At 46.1% G+C, this 22,006-nt stretch overlaps 1 protein-coding gene across 1 annotated transcript in view; it reads left to right on the top strand.

Moving 5' to 3' along the window:
• The window catches only part of PRR12 (proline rich 12), a 63,593-nt gene that overhangs the window by 18,431 nt on the left and 23,156 nt on the right, over positions 1–22,006 (top strand). Inside the window, exons 5-9 of the mRNA XM_077315895.1 lie at positions 4,069–4,675; positions 6,603–6,922; positions 8,851–8,967; positions 9,457–9,590; positions 21,541–21,995. Of these exons, the coding sequence (XP_077172010.1) occupies positions 4,069–4,675; positions 6,603–6,922; positions 8,851–8,967; positions 9,457–9,590; positions 21,541–21,995 (1,633 nt within the window). The remainder of the gene's footprint in view (positions 1–4,068; positions 4,676–6,602; positions 6,923–8,850; positions 8,968–9,456; positions 9,591–21,540; positions 21,996–22,006) is intronic.

Consider the following 22,006-nt stretch of genomic DNA (forward strand, 5'->3'; position numbering starts at 1 on the left):
ACTGAAGGAATATTTGAGTCTATTTTCCACATGGACCAGCTTGTCCATATAGTCATTAACACAACAGTGTCTGTACCCCCATATACATTTGCACTAAGTTTGATATTCCCAGTTGGAGATGTAAAATTTCCATGAGTAACTAGTGCAGTATTGTAGAGGGAGTTTTGTGCCTCTATGACTTACAGAAATCTGAAAATTTCCGAAAGCCTATGGAAATTTAGGAAGGCTCTAACCCTTAATTTTTTGGGGTTTTTGTGCAGCCAACTTATAGTGAACCCAAAGGCAAGAGACATTTAGTGGTAGTTTGTTGTTGCCTTACATATTCCTTGGTTGTCTCCCATCTGAATGCGAACCAGGGCTGACCCTGCTTAGCTTCTGAGATTTGACAAGCTCAGGCTAGCCTGGGCTATCCAGGTCACCAATATTATTTATATTTAAGCAAAAAATGTAATTGAAATATGCTGTAAATATGCTGCAAATGTCTACAGTATAAAATGAAACCATCATTCTTTAATGCTTTAGATTGCCTTATATCAGGGGTAAGAGCCTCTTGTGGTGCAGAGTGGTAAGGCAGCGATATGCTGTCTGAAGCTGTCTGCCCATGAGGCTGGGAGTTCGATCCCAGCAGCCGGCTCAAGGTTGACTCAGCCTTCCATCCTTCCGAGGTCGGTAAAATGAGTACCCAGCTTGCTCGGGGGTAAACGGTAATGACTGGGGAAGGCACTGGCAAACCACCCCGTATTGAGTCTGCCATGAAAACGCTAGAGGGCGTCACCCCAAGGGTCAGACATGACTCGGTGCTTGCACAGGGGATACCTTTACCTTTATATCAGGGGTGGCCAAACTGTGGTTCTCCAGATGTCCATGGACTACAATTCTCATGAGCCCCTGCCACCACCGTGCTGGCAGGGTCTCTTATGAGAATTGTAGTCTATGGACAATATTTCATAGGAGGTTTTTTTCTAGCCCTTCCCCTTTTGTAAGTGTTTGTGGGAATATACTGCCCATTTTTTCTGGGATTTTCATGTCTTTATTCCCAACACTGCTTTGAGCTGCAGCTAAGACTTTGAAAGAGAGTCAGGTGTGAGAGCAACGCGATGCCATGTGCCTTGGCATCTGTCAGTTGCCCAGGTCACCAGGCACTGTCTGAAGTCTGTCCCTTTCCATTCATTTGAACCCAACATGCTTCTTGCCATTGGGGAAATTCTGGTAAAACTGGGACTGGATTCTTCTTTGGCTGAGCGATTTTTGCAAGGAAAATTGTCATAGATATATGGCTGAAAATAGTTACAAAGCATTTGAATAGGTACAGCATTCACAAACAGGGTTTCCAGTGGATAAAAGAGTATCATATCTATGGTTCATCTAGTTCAACATCCATTGGCCCATAAAGGCCAACCATGTAAGAGCTACAATCAGGACACAAGCCTTCCTCTATGATTTATTATTTTGTTCAGAACATTTTAATGCTCTCTTTCCACCCAATCAGCACCCTTAAGGTGGCAAATATGGACACACTGAGGCACTTGTACATTTCCCCTTGACCACCTGGTTTTCAGAGGTATACTGTATCTGAACAAGGAGATTCCATCTAGCCACCATAGCTGATATCTGTTGATGGACCTAGTCTCCAAGACTTGTCTAATTCTGCCACTATATTATTTACACTCCTGAAAAGAGCCAATGAAATGTTCTTTAAAAACAAAAGAGAAGAAAAGACAGCATGCAAATTTGGAGGTATGTTAAAGAAGCCTGCAGGCTTGCATGAAGAGCATATTTTGTTTGAAGAATAAAATTTGTGTTTTTGCAAAATTTTCTCTGCTTCAATGCAGAAAGTAAGTGTTCCAAACCAAGTACAACATTTTGACCAATGATTCTCTGACTAGACAGGTTTTTCTTTAAAGAGCTAAACATGTTTGAGAAATGCACAATTAAAAGTAGCTTTTAAGACTTGCAATCTTTTAAGCTTTTAAAATATGGTGTTCATGTTGTTTTTTTGGCAGAGTTTGGGTTCCTTAGGTGCAGGTGATGAACAAGCCTGTGAGGCAGGGTTTGTGGACAACAGGAGTTTGACATGACCTCTGGGGAGTGAGTGTGAAATAAAGAAATCAAAGATGATGGTTTGAGAGCAGTAAATGTAGAGAAGAGATCATGAGTATTAATAGATCTGGGTCTGTGTGTCTGTGCTACCTTTCCTACATAAGCACAAAAGCTTTACTTTGGATAGGTTTTGTGAGAATGAGAACAGAGCTAGGTCAGAGGCCCCATATGCCCAGGAGAGATCTTAAAAAGTTAAGAGCCAGGCAAGAGGGACCAAAGTAACTTCTGGGTATGGACTGGTAGAGAAGGCCAGATACCGTATTTCGAGCCAGCCATCCTTATCACAGTCCTCCTAATATTTTGGAAAGGGCCATCTGGGCGGTGCTTTCCGGGACAAGAACCCGGGGTCCGGCCTGGACTTCCGCCACTCCAGCGGGCCAATCCTGAGCTGCCCAGCAAAGCTGGGCGCGTCTGGATTGGGCCGGCCCCTACAGCGTCCACCTCCACAAGGGGCTGCTCCAGCAGGCCAATCCAGATGCGCGCAGCTAGGGATGGCCCCTACAGCACCTGCCTGCACATGCCACAAATTAGCCACTCGCCCAGTCTCACCTCCAGACAGCTCCTGAACGCGAGAAGGACGCTTGCACAGCTCACGCCTTTCCTCCACGATGGACCCGGCCACCATGGTGCAGCCTGGCTGCTGCTCACTACCACTGTGTGGCTGGATGGCTGGCGCACCCTCAGAGGCAGCGGCGGCAGCAGTTGGCCAGGCGACGGGCTCAGTGCCGTGTCCACGCTGTCCAGCAAGCCTCCGACAGACCGCCGCCGCTTCAGCTGCTCGCCAGCAGACTGCCCAGCAGCAAGGCGCTGGGCCACCCCTGCCGCCAGAGCCTGCTGGCCACCGTGGACATGCCCTGAGCCCAGCCAACCTGTGTGCCCGCCGCCTCCAAGCCTGTGCCTCCAGTCAATAGCACGGACTTCCCACCATGCCCACCCTCCCTGCCAGCAGCCACTCATGCCCATTGCATTCCTGCATGTAATGGGCTTTTTGGCTAGTCTGAGAATAAATCACAGTGGTGGTTCTGTGCTTTCTTCTGTCTGTCTGTGACCCTGGCCTTCCCCCTGACTTAGGATGGAGCAGGATTTTTTGCCTAGTCGATTATGCTCTGCTTCATTGGTCCCTAGAAGCCAGTGATGGGTGGGTGGAGTGTATACTTGACCAACCACACAAGGAGCAAGCCTCAGCAATCTTCCAGGACCTCAGAGACTGTCCTCTATTCCTTTTTTATAGATCTGTGCAAGTCTTCAATTAGCTATGGATTGTTTTCCATGCTATATGGAGCTCTTTTGTTGTTCTCCCTGATTCTAGAAGATGAACGCTAGGTCAGCCACACTTTTCACTTGGTTCCTTTTCCATCTCCCATCCAGTTCCTTGGGCTAGAGGAGAGTACAAGCATCTGATTTGCTGAAAACCTGAACTTTCTGGGAAGCAAAATAAAGTGGAAATATGCTCACTTTGCTTAAGTGTCATGTTTAAGGCGATGTGAAAGCCACAGGCACAGAGAGAGCTTTAAAAGAAGATTAGACAGATTAATGGGGGCAATAGCTACTGGTTAACGTGACTAAAGGGAACCTCCAAATTCAGAGGCAGTAAAACTCTGAATACTAGTCCCAGGAAGCAACACCAGAGGAAGGCCTCTGCTTCTGTGCCTCCTATTTTTACCAGCCACTGTGTGAGACAGATGAACTGACAGAGAGGTTTCTCAGTGAGTGTCCTGCATAGTGCAGGGGGCTGGACTAGATGACCCATGAGGTCCCTTCCAACTCTGTGATTCTATGATTCTAGATGGCCCGCTTGTCTGATCTTATAGGGTTTTTGGTTGAAAACTGATTCTGGAGGGGTGGCATATGGTGAAGCTCAAAAAAGGAGGTTCCTGAAGGTAAGAATTGGAAGGTGAATTTTGGGGAGTAGTGTCAGGAAGCTCCTCTCAGATCCTCCCTCCCATTCCTCCTTTTTCTTTCCTTTAGGTCAAGTTGCCCATTCCCAAAGGTTTGGAGGGATCTCGGTTGGAGGTACCCGCTCCGTCTCATCAGCCTGCTCAAGAGAGCAGTTTGGACAACAGCCAGACTCGGGAGAAGATCAAGCAGAAGATCAAGGAAGTGGAAGAGAAGCAGCCTGAGATGAAGTCGGGATTCATGGCATCCTTCTTGGACTTCCTCAAGTCTGGCAAGCGTCAGACATTGCCTTCATCTTCCTCGGCAGCCACGGTGGGGGCCCCTGGGGTGGGGGCTGCAGTGGCCTCATCTTCAGGCAGCCCCTCTAAGACTCCACGTCCCCCATCCACTACATCTTCGTCATCGTCTTCCCAGCCTCCACCTCCTTTCAGCATGGCACCTCCAATGCTGCCAGGGGGCTTGGATGGACCTGAAGGGGATCCAGCTGGGCTGGTCATGAGTTGTACCAGTCCCTGCAAGCGGTTAGATGAAGAGCTGAAACGTAACCTGGAGACTCTGCCCTCCTTCTCCTCTGATGAGGAGGACTCGGTCAGCAAAAACCAGGACCTCCAAAAGAGTATTTCCTCAGCTATCTCAGCACTCTATGACCCCACAGACCGCAAGGAGGGAGAACCCAGTGGTGAGTGCCAGGAACCTTGATCCATGCCAAAGCTCTGATGTTTTCTTTCCTATACAATTTATTAAACATCTCACTTTTTGACTGCAAACACAATCCAGGCAGTATTTCATGGGTTTTGTTTTGGATTTAACACAGGTACTTATTTCGTAGTTTCCTGAGAGTATTCTGCCTGGTATAAACTTTCTTCTGTTTTCTCTTAACATCTATGCATAAAACATTCTTAATGATCAAACACTTTCCCAAAGTTCGCTCGCTCGTTCTTTCTGTCCGTCTGTTTCTGTGTTAGGAGCAGACCTCTTTCCTACTAGCATTTTCCTTGAAGCATCAGCATAGGTTAGCCCCTATGCCACAGTTTGGGTCCAATTAGTGGAGGTGAGTGGTAACCTTTTTCTCCAAAGACCCAGTTATCCCAACCACAGACAGGCCTGAGGATCTGCTGTTCTACCCAGTTAGGGATTTAAAGGCCACTTAATGTGTTTGCTCCAGTGAGCTGAACTGAATTTCCAGGGGGCTTTTTGAGGCTGCCCCCTCCTTTCCTTTGCTAGGGGGCCTACTTAAAATAAGAAGTGCATGCAATGTCTTTACTAATTATTGCCCAATAAAAATTAGAAAGTTCATTTTTGGAGCTTTCATAAAGCCCCCTTTCTCGTGGATTTCTTTTGCTCCGAAATCCAACAGGTTCTTCCTTCATATGTCTCCTCATTTCATTCCTTCATTTGTCTCTTCAGAGGTTTCATCTTTCCCTGGAAATCAGGGAATTTGACAATTCCCAAATGAAAAATAATCACATGGTCCCTCTGGAGCCTTGGAATCTCCATGCTTCTTTGATTGCATTAGTACTGTGGAGCAGTCTGTGAGTGAGTGTGTAAGCACACCTTTGGGGTAAGGCCCAGAACTGGCAAAAATAACTATTAATGTTACCAATAGGTTTAGGGAACTTATTAACCAATTGGCAACAGCATCTGGCTGGAGAGAATTCAGAAGCATTAGATTTTGGTGCTAATCTTTAAAGCCCTTAATAGTCTGGGGCTACAGTGCTTATGGGACCACCTCTTCAGCTGTATCCCCCAAAGAGCACTAAGACCAAGAGATCAGTAATTGCTCAGGTTCCTGGGTCCAAAAGGAGTAAAACTGGCTTTGCCTGGCTCCAACCTGGTAGAACCCTCTCCCTGATGAGATCAGGGCCTTCCAGAACCCTTAACAACGATGGGCAGCATGCAAGACAGAGCCGTTCCACCGGGCTTATGGTTGCGGCCAGGAAATTAACACTGCAAAAACACTGGCCTTCCTGCTCGCACAACAGCAATACGCCATTCACAAAAACACCAACTCCCCTAACTGAAATGGGTTCCCTCTATAAGGTTTTTAAGAAAGCAGTTTAACAATAATTTTAAACACAAACTGTTTATCAATGTAAAAATTAATTGTATATGTCTTGTTGCCTACCCTGAGCCAGCTGGGAAGGGCAGGCATAAAAATAAAGTTGTTATAATTATATTATAATATCAGACTGGTCTCTAGAACTTGATTCCAGAGGAAACATCAGTGATTTTTAGCTTAGACAGCTTTAAAAGAGCAATTAGACAAATGCATGGAAGATAGATCTGGTTCTAGATATTAGCCAGGATGACTAAATTGGACCTTTGTGTTCAGAGTCACTGTACATCCAAATACTAGTTGTTATCGGGCAAGAATAGGGGAGACTTTGGCAAACATGCCCTACTTGGGGCCATCCTGATTGGCCACTTGGAAACCAGTTGCTGGATTACATGAACCATTGGTGTGACTCAGTAGGGCTGTTTGTATGTTTTGTCTGCTCAACTCGTCACCCCCCCCCCCATTACTCCTCCCCTCATTTTCCAGATCCACACCTCTGTCAGCTAACCCATTGATGCTCTCCTTTTCTCCAACTTCTTTCCCATCCCAGATGTGCCACCAGTGGAGGAGAAGCCCCCCAGCCCAGCTCCATCAGTGGAGGCGGAGACACAACCAGAGCTGCCCCCGCCACCCAGCTCCCCAGCTCCCTCACCCAAGGAGGCCCCCCCAGTCCCCGAAGAGCCCCCGGCTCAGGCATCCCCAGAGCCTGAGGATCCAGAAGACACACGGCCCCTTCACCTTGCCAAGAAGCAGGAGACAGCTGCCATTTGTGGGGAGACAGACGAAGAGGAGGTGGAAAGTGGTGGGGAGGGAATTTTCCGAGAGCGTGATGAGTTTGTCATACGAGTCGAGGATGTTCAGGCACTCAAGGTGCGTATGGAGACCTATGGGCTTGCATGGATGCATCCTTTGAAAGCTGTAGCTAAGCAGGGATGTATTCTAAGCATAACGTTTTGAAAAGCATTGTCCAAGGGTGTGTTGCACATTTTAGCATTTGAATCTTGGGTAAGATTTTGTGTTGTGCAGATCTGTGTTGTTATTTTTTACTTAAACTAATTTCGCGTTCTCACATTTAGGTGAGTAATCACCTAAATAAGGGATCATTGTTTTCATATTTGCCCACCTTTAATGATGCTGCAATCTCAGATATTCCCAGATAATTCCTTGCTTTCTCTATCAATATTGAAATGTTTATTTTACCAAACCTCAAATTATTACACCTTAGAGCAGTGATCCCCAACCTCCAGTCTGGGGACCGGTACCGGTCCGTAGATAAGTCAGTACCAGGCCGCGGCTCCTCCTCATCCTCCTCCCCGGCTGCTGCCTTGGAGGCTGTCCTGCAACTCTGCTGCCGGCTCACCTTTGGTGCTCTCCAGCAGCCGCCATGGCTGGGGCTCCTCCTTGCCGTGACACTGCACAGCTGCTGCTGGCAGCACCCCCCAGCAGGCAGTGGGAAGTCAGCGGCGCCAGCAGGGAAGCAAGTGGAGCAGAGGCTCAGGTGGCAGCGGCGACATCCCTCGGCAAAAGACTACCCCCCCCCCGGGCCTCAGTAAAATTGTCAAGCATTGACTGGTCCCCTGTGATAAAAAGGTTGGGGACCACTGCCTTAGAGGGAAAAATGAGTTTTGGGGAAAAAACGAGTGTTAGAGTTTCATAAACAACAGTCTGAGCTTGAAAGCAAATTAACAGTTCTGTTTTGCAGAAAAGTTTAGAAAGTGTATGTGCAACAGTATGCACCAAATAAGAGCCCAAAGGAAAGAGGTATAACATTGAAAAGCAGGACACATTAACATAATGAAAAGAATACACACATACCAAAATGACAGTCTGTTACAGAATCCAAGGAGTCCATTGATGCCCCTCCATATGCTTTACACTTCCACGGTTATTTTTTAAAATCTTCATTATATCAGGCTGTGAAGTGACTGATGTGCTGTTGATATGCCAGTAAAGATGGTGGTGGTGTTGATTGATGTACTGTAATGTGAAACTGTCTCTGACTTAACTGGGCTTATTGTCCCCTTCCTCTGAGGAACTCAGAGCTGATAGGATTCACCTCCTCCCACCGAGGGTGGTAAGTTGGGCTGAGGATGTGTGACTGCCTTGAAACTCACTAGGAGCACTTGGACCAGAGTGTGAATTTGATGCTAGGATTTCCTGGTAGTAGGCCAGTACTCTAACCACTTCATTGCAGAGATTGCATTAGGGTGTTCTTATTAAGGCACATTCCCTTATGGAAATGTATCATGCAGTTGTCACTGAACTAGAGACCAGCAAGGTGCCTTTAAAAAACACCTTTCTGCTTCTGCCTTACTTGGGAAACCAGAAGAGCAAAAAGATACCATTTGCAAAACAGTACAGAAGGAAAGACCTGGTTTACCTGCGAGAACTGATGAAAACGCATTTACAATCAGTCTAGCAATGTCAGGGTGGTGCTTGATCCTGCTAGGCTGATTGTGAATGAATTTTTGTAAGTATAAATTGTCATTGAGTAGCCAGCTCTTTGTTTCTGTGGACTCTGATCTGTAGGTAACTGGGGGAAGTCCATCCTAATAATTTTACGAGGACGAACAGATAATGGGGGAATAGGGTACATTTTGGGTCTTTTTCAGTTCAATTCTGAACAGAGTTACACTCTTCTGGCTCAGAAGTGTTGAATTTGGGATTGCTGTGTTTTTCATTCCTGTATGTAATCTTGTTTTACTGCAAACTTCTTGAAATGTCACAAGTGGACTCGTAAATAGCAGGGATGTGTCGGCATCACTGTGACCAGTGCCACTCTCTTTGTCTTCCTGCAGCTCGCTCTTCAGACTGGGCGGGAGCCACCCCCCATCTGGCGAGTACAGAAAGCTTTGCTTCAGAAGTTCACCCCTGAAATCAAGGATGGACAGCGTCAGTTTTGTGCAACCAGCAATGTAAGTGTTCCCGCTATCCAACCTATTCCAATTTACTGGATACCTGTACACTATGCTTTTGCTAATCAGGGAAATGGGCATTCTTTGCCATCACAGGCAGAAAAGCTCAGGCCTTGGATGTTGGAGGCATCAAGGACTTGTAGTGTGATTGGATTCAAACTCCATTTTTTACCTACTGTTTTTCTTCCTGCTGCTTGGAGACTAGCCTTTTCTTCCCTACCTTTTTGCCATGGTTATATTGTGAGATCAAGTCTGATAGAAAGGGTCTGGCTTCTTGTGGGAGGGGTATGTGAGGTAATATGTGCTTCACCCTCCCTTTAGCTGCTTTGGAACACACTTTGCTCTTTGTAATTTTTTGTTTTGGTCCAATAAATATCTTTATAGAAACAACTGGGATTTTTTTAGCTGCTTGTCCTCTTGGAAGAAGAGGTTTCTCCTCTTCCATGCTTTTGATGTTCAGTTCCTTCCTACTTATCTTTTGCCTCTCAGTATTTGGGCTATTTTGGTGATGCCAAGAATCGGTACCAGAGGCTCTACGTCAAGTTCTTGGAGAACATCAACAAGAAGGATTACGTCCGTGTCTGCTCCAAGAAGCCCTGGCACCGACCCCTGCAGGCTGTCAGGTAATGGGAGAGAAGGCAGGGTAGGACTTAAAGGGCTGGATTCAGGCACCTGTTCTTCTGGTGAAGGAGGGATTCTTCTTGACCACCAGTAAAGGCTCTGCTGGGGATCATGGGACATACATGGCCAAAAAAACCATGTGGGTCAGGGGTTGCACAAAGGAGAAAACAGGGTAAGTGGAAAAGTTGGCCGGATTCATCCCAACAAAATTTGAGTCCAAAGGCACCTTTAAGACCAACAAAGAATTATTCAAGGCATGAGCTTTTTAGTGCATGCATTCTTCCTCAGACAATGGAATGTGGACATAAGACTGAAAGGGGAACACTTCAACCTTCCAGAACATTTAATAAGGGATCTCAAAGTAGCTGTTTTATTGCAAAGGAACTTCAGGAACAGACTAGAAAGGGAGACTGCAGAAATGCAAGTTTATTACAACACTCAAAACAATGGAATACCCAGGTCTCAACAAGGACTCTGGTTTGTTATCTCACTGTGTATGCTAACCTTGTTCAACTCTTATATCCACATTCCTTACAATCCCCTTTTTATTTCATTTGGACAATGTGATGGTAATGTGATATAAGTAATATGTATGTTAGTTATTTAGAATGTAACTCTGATCTCAAGACAAAATAACAACTCAGCATGGCTTGTCACTTGTGGGGATGCTTCTGTGCTTGGATGGAGACGGATGAGGCAAGCAACTAGCCTTTTTTAATTATTTCTTTTCACAACTGCCATTTATTACTAACCTTGACATTTTTATTTCTCCAATGTGTTTGTCAACTACAACTGAACACAAAGGACTGATTACCTTTTTTAGCAAATAATTATCATATTGCATAATTTGGATGTTATGACACAGTTTACTAATTTGCTACTAATTTACTTTTTCCTAATACCTTTATTCTTATTATCCTTGTTCCATTGTCTGAGGAAGAGTGCATATACTCGAAAGCTCATGCCTTGAACAAATCTTTGTTGGTCTTAAAGGTGCTACTGGACTCAAATTTTGTTGTGCTCCTTCAGACCAACCCACTTGGATTCGTCCCAGTTCGTTAAGAAACCAGTTCAAATTCTCTAAGCTCTAACACAAAACTACTTGTTGGTTATGCAACTTCCCTAAAGGAAATCTCTTTTAATATCTTCCACCTTCCTTTTGCCACTACCCGGTCCCTTTTCCTTCTAACTACTGTTGTTTTGTATCATACATGATTTGGTATTTTGACTATCTCCCTCTCCCCAACCCCAGAGACAGAGGCTTTCTGCTTGCCTAGCTCAAAATTCAAGACAACCAAATCAGAGAAAACGTAGCTAAATACCAAATGTTTTTAACGAAGACTGTTTCATGTATTGTTGATTAGTTTAATGTAAACCGCCCTGAGCCTTCGGGGAGGGCGGTATATAAATCTAATAAATAAATAAATAAAGGATAAATTATACTATACAAAACTTCTGTATTGACAAACAGCAACTGTTACCTCTTAGCATACTAGGGGCCAAACCCGTTGCATTCAGAAATACAATGGGTGCTAGATTGGGGGGGGGGATTCTCTGGATGGCCTCCCCCTCACCTAAGAATTTATTCTTGCCAGTAAAAAGCCCTTCTAGATAGATGTGAGTTCAGCAAATATTAATAAACTGGTAGAGCTTTATATATTGGCTAGATATCCCAAAACATGGGGGAGCAAATGTTTATGGGGTAGAGTTCAGCATTTGAATTTCCAAGTCCTCTAATCTCTGTGCAATTGCCTTGAGTATATATATTTTGTTCTGTCCCAAAGGCCCCACAATGTCTAAACCAATACTTTTAAGGTTGGATAGAGTTCTATTGTACCAAGTAGATACATAGGAATCACTTAGTAGGTCACATAATAGGTTTCCTGAATTGGCTGAGAATGTGAATTTTCAACCGTTACTTGAAAGTTAATAGCCAAGCTTTTAAAGCCAAATGCTGCTGACCTAATTCTGTGAGAATGGTACAGTTGGCGACACTTCTGGGTATCTTGAGAAGGAATCTCAGAAACATAAATTGGAGGGGCTACCTGCCTAGCCATTTCACAGATTCCTTTTCCCCATCTCACACACCTTTCAAGGGTGTTGGTTGAGTAAGAAACTGTTTTGGCCTTTTCCCTCCTTCGGTTTTCCCCATAAACTTTAAGCTCTGACCTCAACTTATACTGTGACTCAGAGGGCCATTCATCTAAGCTTGTCTTGTTCTTCAAAACAAACTGCATTTAATCTTATCCCTTCAACTTCTCATTTAGCAAGCTTGCAATGAAGCCCGTCTGTGTTGTGTCCAGGTTATGAGCATGTTTCTTTAGCCCACTTGATGTCCCAGATTCTCAGATTTTATCTTTTAAAAAGTCTAGCCCTCACAGACACAGAGATATGTGGCAAAATATGCGGGCAGTATTCTGCTTAATCATCTAGTGATAAATGAGCTAATGACCCACCTCTTGTTATAGCCAATCAGTGACACTGATGTTGTCCAAGAATTGTGAACAAATGGATAGAGAGATGGCTTCCTCTTTTCTTCCCCTAGTTTTTGGTAGCAGTTACTAGGACCATCATACAACATAAGGAACAACAGTTATAGCTCCAGACATACACCCAATATTTGGAATGGACCATCAAAGTCTCAGGGGCATTATAAGTAATGATGGCTCACATCAAGATATTTGTGCACATGTGGGATTCTGTGTTGATCCCTAGCTAAATCTAAAAGCCACATAAGAAAAACATTTTAAGAAAAGCTAGTGAAAATAGTGCAATAGCATTGTGTGAGCTTTTGAGTTTCTCGGGTCATTTGGTTGGTTGTTACAAATAAACAAAACGCTGTGTCCAGGGGAGAAACTAACATGTTTCGGACTGTGATATTAAGATCTCTTTGTCTATATCCTGTAGGGCAGCTTTTTTCAATCTTTAAATTATGGAGGAACCCCTGAAACATTTTTCATGCTGTGAAGAACCCCAGAAGTGCAATTAAGATGCAGGAGCCAGACAATAATTTACCATTTTCATTGTGGAAAAAAGAGATTAGGCCTATAGAACAACAGGGGAAGTTGGCTCTAGTGATGTCAACAGCCAACCAAAGTTCTGAGAAAGGCCATGTAACCCCTGGGGAGCTCCTGCATAACCCCAGGGTTCTCCACCATCCTCTTTAAATACATGCACAAGGCTCTGCATACGTTCAGTTTGTGACATTTCTTTTCAGCCTGGGTGGAAGGCTTGTTGTAATATGCAGGACGGGCCACTGGTTGTTCCAGGTGGAATTGTGACGAGACCTTAGGGATAAAACTAGGGTCGGTACGAAATATCACTGTGTCTTTTCTGAAGCAGCAAAGCTCCTTCCTAGATGATAGAGCAGCCAACTCCAATACCCGTCTGGCCGAAGTGATGGCCACCAGGAAAACTACCTTCCACGTGAGGAACCGGAGTTCTGCTTGCTTGAGAGGCTCAAATGGTGGTCTGGTCAATGCAGAGAGGACAACTGGGAGACTCCACCTAGGGAATCGATGTTGGACCGGTGGGTCTAGCACCCCTTTGAGGAAGCGATGAACCTAGGTGTTGGTGGAAAACGAGTGGGCACGGTCCCTACCTAGTATCACGTCAGTGCTGCCACTTGGCGTCTCAGCATGGCCACACGGAGGCCTTGCTTCCTGCCCTCATACAAGAATGTGATCATATCCATGATGGAGGGCTTGGTAGGGACCATCCATCGACTGGTTGCCCATTTGAAAAAAAACTTTCCAGGTATGGTTGTATAGTCATCTAGTTGCTGGGCTCTGGGCCTGGACCATGATGTTGATACTCGGGTGAAAGACCTAATTGTTGCAAAGATCTCCTCTCAACTTCCAAGCCGTCAGTTGTAGTCATTTGGGGTCCAGGTGTAGAACTGGACCCTGCAATAGAAAGTCTTTGCGAACTGGGAGTGGCCAAGGTGCTGTCTATGACATCTGTATCCGTTCTTAGAACCACAGGTGTTAGGGATAGTGTGGAGCCAGTACAATCACGCTCACTTTCTCTGCTCGTATTCTGCATAGCAAGCTTGCCCACGATGGGGAGTGGCAGGTAGGCGTACAGTAGATCCCCTGGCCAAGGGCAGGTGAGGGCGTCCTCCCCTTGTGCCGCCCTGTGGTAGAAGTGAGTTATGAAATGCTTCGTCTAGATGTTGAGTGGAGTTGCCATGAGGTCCATAACGGGTTGGCCAAATCTTGCTGCTACTTGTTGAAAAACTTTGCAGTTCAGACTCCATTCCCCGGGATCCAGGTCTTGGCAGCTCAGCCAACCTGCTTGTTGGTTGGCAAGGCCCTGCAGGTGCTTGGCTCTGAGGCTGGCCAGATGCCGCTCTGCCCACCTCAGGAGTAGGCATGACTTGAGATACAGGGAGTGCGACTGAGTCCCCCCTTGTCTGTTGATATGTGCCTTTGTGGTCATATTGTCCGTGCGTATCAGCATGTGTGTGCTCTGTAATAGTGGTTGAAAGTGCTGGAGAGCTCGATGGACTGCCTGGAGCTCCATCCAGTTGATGCTGAGACCATCTCCCCTAGAGTGATAGTCCCAACCTCTTTGGCTGGCATGTATTGTAACTATGATCTGTTTCATATGGGAGAACAGGGTTCCCTTTTGGAGAGTTTTGGTGACGTACACCAACGAAGTTCTTTCTTGACGTGATCTGGCCCTCTCAGGGTCCTTGTGCCATTGTCTGGCTATGTGGCATTGAAATGGTAGCAGTAATAATTGTAGAGGTCTGGAGTGAAAACTCTTTGGTAATATGATGCCAGAATGTAAGGCACAGGTGCACCAACAAATGGCACTTTCAGATCCTCCATCACCTCATCGGTGAGGGTGTAGAGTCATTTGGCCACAGATGCAAGTGGATTACCAAGCCCTGGAACGGCCCACTCTGCCTTTAAAATGTCCTCAAAATTATCTAGAAAAGGGTACACAGTTTGTAAAGGTGTTGGTCTTTTGAAACCTCTAGCAGAGGCCTTGGTTTTTGTTGGTATTCCATCTCATATTTGAGCATGGAAATCATAGAATCATATAATCATAGAGTTGGAAGGGGCCATACAGGCCATCTAGTCCAACCCCCTGCTCAACGCAGGATCAGCCCAAAGCATCCTAAAGCATCCAAGAAAAGTGTGTATCCAACCTTTGCTTGAAGACTGCCAGTGAGGGGGAGCCCACCACCTCCTTAGGCAGCCTATTCCACTGCTGAACTACTCTGACTGTGAAAATTTTTTTACTGATATCTAGCCTATATCGTTGTACGTAAAGTTTAAACCCATTACTGTGTGTCCTCTCCTCTGCAGCCAACAGAAACATCATCCTGCCCTCCTCCAAGTGACAACCTTTCAAATACTTAAAGAAGGCTATCATGTCCCCTCTCAACCTCCTTTTCTCCAGGCTGAACATTCCCAAGTCCCTCAACCTATCTTCATAGGGCTTGAAGTGAGGCCTACAGAACTGCACACAGTACTCCAGGTGTGGTCTGACCAGTGCCGTATAAAATGGGACTGTGACATCTTGTGATTTTGATGTGATGCCCCTGTTGATACAGCCCAAAATGGCATTTGCCTTTTTTACCGCTGCATCACACTGCCTGCTCATGTTTAGTTTACAGTCCACAAGTACCCCAAGGTCTCGTTCACACACAGTGTTACCTAGAAGCGTATCCCCCATCCAGTAGGCATGCTTTTCATTTTTTCTGACCCAGATGCAGAACTTTACATTTATTAAATTGCATCTTGTTCTCATTTGCCCATTTTTCCATTGTGTTCAGATCTCGTTGAACTCTGTCTCTCTCTTCCGGAGTATTTGCCAGTCCTCCCAATTTGGTGTCATCTGCAAACTTGATGAGTAGTCCCTCCACCCCCTCATCTAGATCATTAATAAATATGTTAAAAAGTACCGGGCCGAGCCCTGAGCCCTGAGGTACCCCGCTACTCACCTCTCTCCAGTCTGATGAAACACCATTGACAACAACTCTTTGAGTGCAGTTTCTGCTTTCTCTGCCTCTTCCGTTAGAGTTTGTCCATCCGCACCCAACTTTCTTTCTTAGTTCCTCTTGAAGTTCTCTGTTCATCCAAATAGGCTTCTTAGAGCTCCTGCAGTGTTTTCGTCTTTCTGGGATAGTCATTGATTGAGCATGCAATAGCTCTTGTTTGAGTAGCGCCCACCCTGCACATGCTCCCTTCCCTTCCAGCATTCTCGTCCATGGTATGACACTCATCATGTCTCTGAGTTTATTAAAGTTTGCCCTACGAAAATCCAACATCCGCGTCTGGCTACAAGCTTCCTTGGCTCCCCATCTCAAAAGGAATTCTATGAGGACATGGTCACTTCCCCCTAGGGTCCCCACCTCCTTCACCTCATCCACCAACTCTTGCCTGTTGGTCAGTATTAAGTCCAGTATGGCTGAACCTCTTGTGGTTCATCTACCATTTGATAAATGAAATTGTCAGCCAGGCAGGTCAGAAAGTTGCATGACTGAGGACGCTTCGCAGAGTTTGTTTCCCAGCACACATCTGGGAAATTGAAGTCATCCATGATGACAAGGTCCTGCCGCGTGGATATTTTCTCAATCTGTTGACAAAGTGCAGCATCCACATCCTATCGTTGGTCAGGCGGTCGGTAGCAGACACCAACCATCACACTGTTTGTTTTCCCCTCGCTTATTTTCACCCAGATGCTTTCCACTGTAGATATGCTCTCCTCCACTAGAATTTCCTGACAGGTAAGCCCTTTCCTCACATACAGTGCCACTCCTCCACCTCTTCGATCTATTCTGTTTTTTCTGAACAGTTCATATCCATCCACCATTACATTCCAGTCATGAGAATCATTCCACCAAGTTTCTGTGATGCCTACTAGATCATACCTTTCCATCAGCATGAGAAGTTCCAGCTCTTTTTATTGCCCATGCTTCGGGCGTTAGTATAAAGACATCTGAATCCTTTTACTTTTGGTTCCCTATGAGCTGGCCTTGCTGGTTGGGCTGCCCCCGATTGTTCTCCTTCCTTACACTCCCTATGTTGATCGTCTCCTTCCCCTTGTGGCTTTAGTTTAAAGCTCTCCTGATGAATCTCCCCAGGTTCCTGCCAAACACATTCTTCCCCAGTTTCGATAAGTACAGTCCATCAGGTGCTAGTAGGCCTTCCTCAAGAAAGCCTATCCCATGGTCCCAGAAACCAAATCTCTCCTGCCGGCACCAACTACGCAGCCAGTGATTCACCTCCATTATCTTCCTCTCCCGACGCATTCCTCTTCCCTTGACAGGCAAGATTGAAGAGAATACCACTTGTGCCCCCATTTGCTTGAGCTTCCTCCCCAGATCTTGATAGTCTTTTTTAATAGGAGTGATGGTATTCAGGGACATGTCATTCGTTCCCACATGGACCATCACAAATGGGTAGCGATCCGTAGATTTGAGGAGGGAGGATGCGCCTTAGGGAGGATGCGCTGCAGGTGCTCTGCCTGAAACAATCTAGTAGAAGTGTCTGTCGCATCAGCAGCTTCCTCTCCTGATAACTCTCCCTCTTCTCTGTCTGATGAGTCTTCAAGGAGGGAAGCTGAAGAGTGAGCCTCACTGGCAATTGAAGGGCTATTGGCTCGCTGTCTGAGGCCACTGGATGATCACTGTCTGGGGATAGGTCGCCGCCCCGACCTATCATTATTGGATTTATTTCCCGCCTCTCCCAATAGGTTTGAGGTGGGTCACATCAATCTCAACCCCACTAAAATTCCCATTAAAACATTATTTAAGGTCTTATCTCCTCCTCATCTGAGGACTGCACCTCCCATTGATCTTGGCACATAGTTGCGTGCTGGCTGTGTGGCCACTGTGAATGGTGCTCCCTTGTGAGCGTGCAGGACCATTCTGGTTCCTAGCCCTTCTGGCCTGGAAACGCCTCCATTGAAGGAAGTCAAGAAACATCTATTCCTCCTTGTTAGAATCCCCTTCAAAGACCTGATGATGTGGCGCTGGGCAGCAGCTTCCACACACACACACACACACACACCCATGAGGAATGGTGTCTGCTGCACTCCTCCAGCGCCAGGGCGCGCTCCTCTCCCTCACTGACGCATCTGAGTTGAGTGACCCGGGTGATCGGGAGCTCTGAGCCCTGCGATGGGGGTGGGGGGCCTGGACGGGCCTTCTGCCCAGGGCTCTGGGCTGTCCCTAGTGGGAATTGTGGTTGTAGCCCATGAATCAGGCCACGCGTGTGGGGCTTGTCGCTCACCAATAGGACTTGGTGTCCCCAGATGACTCCGGTGGCACTCCATTGGGTCGGCCTCCCGGGCTGGAGTGGTGTCTGTGGCTGCGTGAAGCGCGTGCTCCGGAGCGTCTTGCGCCATGATTGGGCTCACGGGTCATATGAGCGGATGCAGTTCCATGAAGCACATGCTCCGGAGCTCCAGAGCACTTTGCACTTTGATTTGTGCAGCTCTCCGTGCTTTTTCTTCTTGGCTGGAGGCTGGAGCGCCATCTTGTCCATGAGCTCTCTCAGAGCGGTCTCCTTTCTCCTGCTGGCCCGCTTCTTCTTAGCGGCCAGCATCCTGGAAACCAACAGCTGCAGAGCTGCCATCTCGCCGCCTTGGTGTTCCATGTGCTGTTCGGAGGAACGGAGCTCTGGAGTCCTGGGCCACTCCTTCAGATTCGCGATTCACTGCTGATGGTTTAACTCCTCGGTGGGAGACCATTCTTCTGGAGCCAGGTGACCAGGCTTGCCTGAAGACACCATGAGTTCTGGGCGACAATCTTCCGCTTAATTGTTAAGGCTCAAATTCATCCTCCTAATTCTTCTGCCACCTGAACAGTAAAGGTTTGCGTCTTCCCGGTCTGTTTCTCTGTTTTCTGGCTTTTTTAAAAATATTCTTTAGCTAGATTAGAGCTGGGCTCAGGATAGCCTACCCAAGCAGTAGGGCAATCGAGACTGGAGGGTCAGGCTCCTGGTTACTAGAAGGTGTCAAGCGTTGCAAGAACTCACAACAAGCTTCTTTAATAAAGAAAGCTTTTTATTGAGAAGTTACTTCATACACCTAAACTGGAAAAGTCAAATCTGCCTGAGGACAGATTTGCCTTCCCTTATCAAGGCGGTTCTCCTGCCGAAAACTTGAAAGTTCCCAAGGGAGGGGGGAAGGAGTCAACAGATGCCATAAAACACAGTGTTACAATTCGCACGTCCTTGGTCTTCTCCGGAGACAAGATAAGATGTTATGGTTACAAAAGGCAGACCCGGCCAAGAGGTTCAAAAGACAAATAATTCACAGCTCTCTGAGATAACAGGGCGCACAACATAGTATCCGTTTCAAGCAAGCATGCAAGCATAATATATGGGCCAGATGTAATCCCTGAGCCACTGACCATTATTTCTGACACTTCTTGGAGAACAGGTAAGGTGGCAGATGATTGGAGGTGGGAGAATGTTGTCCCCATCTTCAAGAAAGGGAAAAAGGAGGATCTGGGTAACTACCAACCCGTCAGCTTGACATCTGTAGCTGGCAAAAGTTTGGAACAAATCGTCAAACAATCGATCCTTGAGCAGCTGGAACAGAGAGCTGTGATTTCTAAGACTCAGCATGGGCTTCACAAGAACAAGTCATGTCAGACCAACCATATCTCTTTTTTTGAAAAAGTGACTACCTTACTGGATTTCAGTAAAGCTTCTGATAAGGTTCCACATGATATTCTTGTTGACAAGTTGGTAAAATGTGCTATGGATCCTAATTCTGTCAAGTGGATCGATAACTGGTTGACACATCATACTCAAAAGGATACTTGTTAATGATTCAGCATCCTCTTAGAATAGAGTGACAAGTGGAGTTCCCCAAGGATCTGTCCTAGGACCTGTTCAACATATTTATAATTGATTTGGATGAGGGATTAAAGGGGTACTTACTAAATTGGCAGATGAAATTAAACTGGGAGGGGTAGCAAGCACAACAGAAGACGGAATCAGAATACAGGATGATATTGATAGGGTTGAGAAGTGGACTAAACTAAATAAAATGAAATTCAATAGGGACAAATGTAAAGCTCTGCATATAGGTGGGAAACCCCATTTATAACAATATAGGATGGGGGAGACTTGCCTTGGCAGTTGTATGTGCGAAAAGGATCTAGGAGTCTAAGTAGACCATACACTAAACATGAGTCAGCAGTGTGACTCGGCTAAAAAGGCAAATGGGATTTTGGGTTGTATCAAATGGAGTATTGTGTCCAGATCACGGAAGGTTATGGTACCACTTTGCTCTGGTTCAGCCTCACTTGGAGTACTGTGCTTGGACACCACAATTGAAGAGGGATGTAGACAAACTGGAGTGTGTCCATAGGAGGGCAACAAATATGGTGCGGGGTTTGGAGACCAAGCCATATGAGGAAAGCTTGGGGGAGCGTGGCCTGTTTAGCCTGGAGAGGAGACGGCTGAATGGGGATCTGATAACCATCATGTATTTAAAAGGGTACCATATAAAGGATGGAGCAGAGTTGTTCTCTCTTGCCACAGAGGGAAGGACCAGAACCTATGGGTTGAAATTAATGCTAAAGAAATTCCGTCTAAACATCCATAAAAGGTTCCTGACAGTACGGTTTTTCAGTGGAAAAGGCTTCCTCCGGAGGTAGTGGGTTCTCCATCTTTGGAGATTTTTAAACAGAGGCTGGATAGTCATCTGACAGAGGCAGATTCTGTGAAGATTCAAGGGGGTGGCAGTTTAGAGTGGATGAGCGATGGTTGTGAGTGTCCTTCATAGTGCAGGGGGTTGGACTAGGTGACCCAGGAGGTCCCTTCCAATTGTATTCTATGATTCTTCCATGTTTGTGGCTAGCTGCTATCAGACTGCACCCCTGGCATGCTGGGAAGAAGAAGTAGAAATGGAAGCTATCATGTTAAAATAGGAAAGTAGTAGCTGTTGCTCAGATGCCAAGCAGAACACGGAGATCCTTTAAAAGACCAAAAGAAAAATGTAGTCTGTGTCCACATGAGTAAGTCCTATGCTCACTCCTCTGCTGTGGAACATGCCAGCACTGGTATTTCTATTTGAACACAATCCAGGGGAAGGGAAAGCACGTTCAGGCATGTGTGGAACTTGTTCATAGGATCCAAGCTCTTACATGAACAATCCTGGAGAACAGGACAAAGTTTTAAGTTCAGTGTCACCTTTAAGGCCAACAAAATTTAATTCTGGGCATAAGCTTTCAAGTGGAAGCACACAGATAGTTATAACCATCATAAAAATGTTGGTCTTAAAGGTGCCACCAGACTCATACTTTGTTTTGTTGCTTCAGACCAACAGGGCTACCCACCTGAATACCAGAGAATAATATTAGATTATGGTACTGAGCAAAGTTAAATATAACATTTGCCAGTGGGTATTAACAATTATCAAGAGAAGATATCAGTTACAAATGTAAAGTACAAGTGTCAAAACAGGCATCCTACCATCTTCCTGTCTGAATGGAAATCTCTTCTGTAATCATTGAACTTCTTTGAGTTTTCCTTTTTAGCCAGTATCCCCCTTCACTGTGCTAGCAGCCTTCCAAATAACATACATGCTTCATTGCCAGCCAAGTTGTTGCCTGAAAATCTTTTCTGTGGGAAGGTTGAGTAGAAAGATGCTTCTTGGATCCTTTCCTCCCTACTTCTGATGGTGGTTGCCAGGAGCTGGATTCAAAAGCAAGCAGGAGAGAGGGCTTCACAATTAAATGGGTATGACTTGCATAATCACCAAACTGCATAATATGCAAATCATGCTACCCAGATTTGGGGAACTGGAATATGGCAAGCCTACCATCAGGCTATTTAGCAGCAAAACACTCCCCCCAACTTAGCAGACTTGCCTTTAATCTCAGCCCTGCCTTATTTCATACCAGATCTTTCCATCTCTAAAAAGGAGAACAGCCCGTTAGGACATTGTTGTCTAACAGTGATGTCTTCCCTGTTGCAGGAGACAGAGCCAACCCAAGGCATCTGGCCCCAAAGCTCCCGTGACACCCAAAGTGGAGAAGCTTGAGAAGCCAGAAGTCCCAGAGAGGGTTGAGAAACCTGAGAAGCCCATCAAGGCCGAGAAGCCACTCAAGGCTGAAAAAACGGACAAAACTGAGAAGCCCTCCAAGTCTGAGAAAGGGCCTAAGCTGGAAAAGCCCCCCAAGTCTGAAAAGCCTGAAAAGCCCCCCAAGGTGGAAAAAGTGGCCAAGGCAGAGAAGCCTCTCAAAGTGGAGAAAACTGACCCCCCTGTGCCTGTTCCCCCCAAAGCTGCTCCAGCCAGCGGGACTTCTAAACCCAAACCCAAGCCAGCCAAGGTGAAGGCGGAACCACCTCCCAAGAAGAGGAAAAAATGGCTTAAGGAGGCGGCATCCTCCTCTGACTCGGATTCCAGTCCTGACCAGCAGAGTGAGGAAGGTGAGTGGAGC

Source organism: Paroedura picta, chromosome 16, assembly GCF_049243985.1.
Source record: "Paroedura picta isolate Pp20150507F chromosome 16, Ppicta_v3.0, whole genome shotgun sequence".
NCBI lineage: Eukaryota > Metazoa > Chordata > Lepidosauria > Squamata > Gekkonidae > Paroedura > Paroedura picta.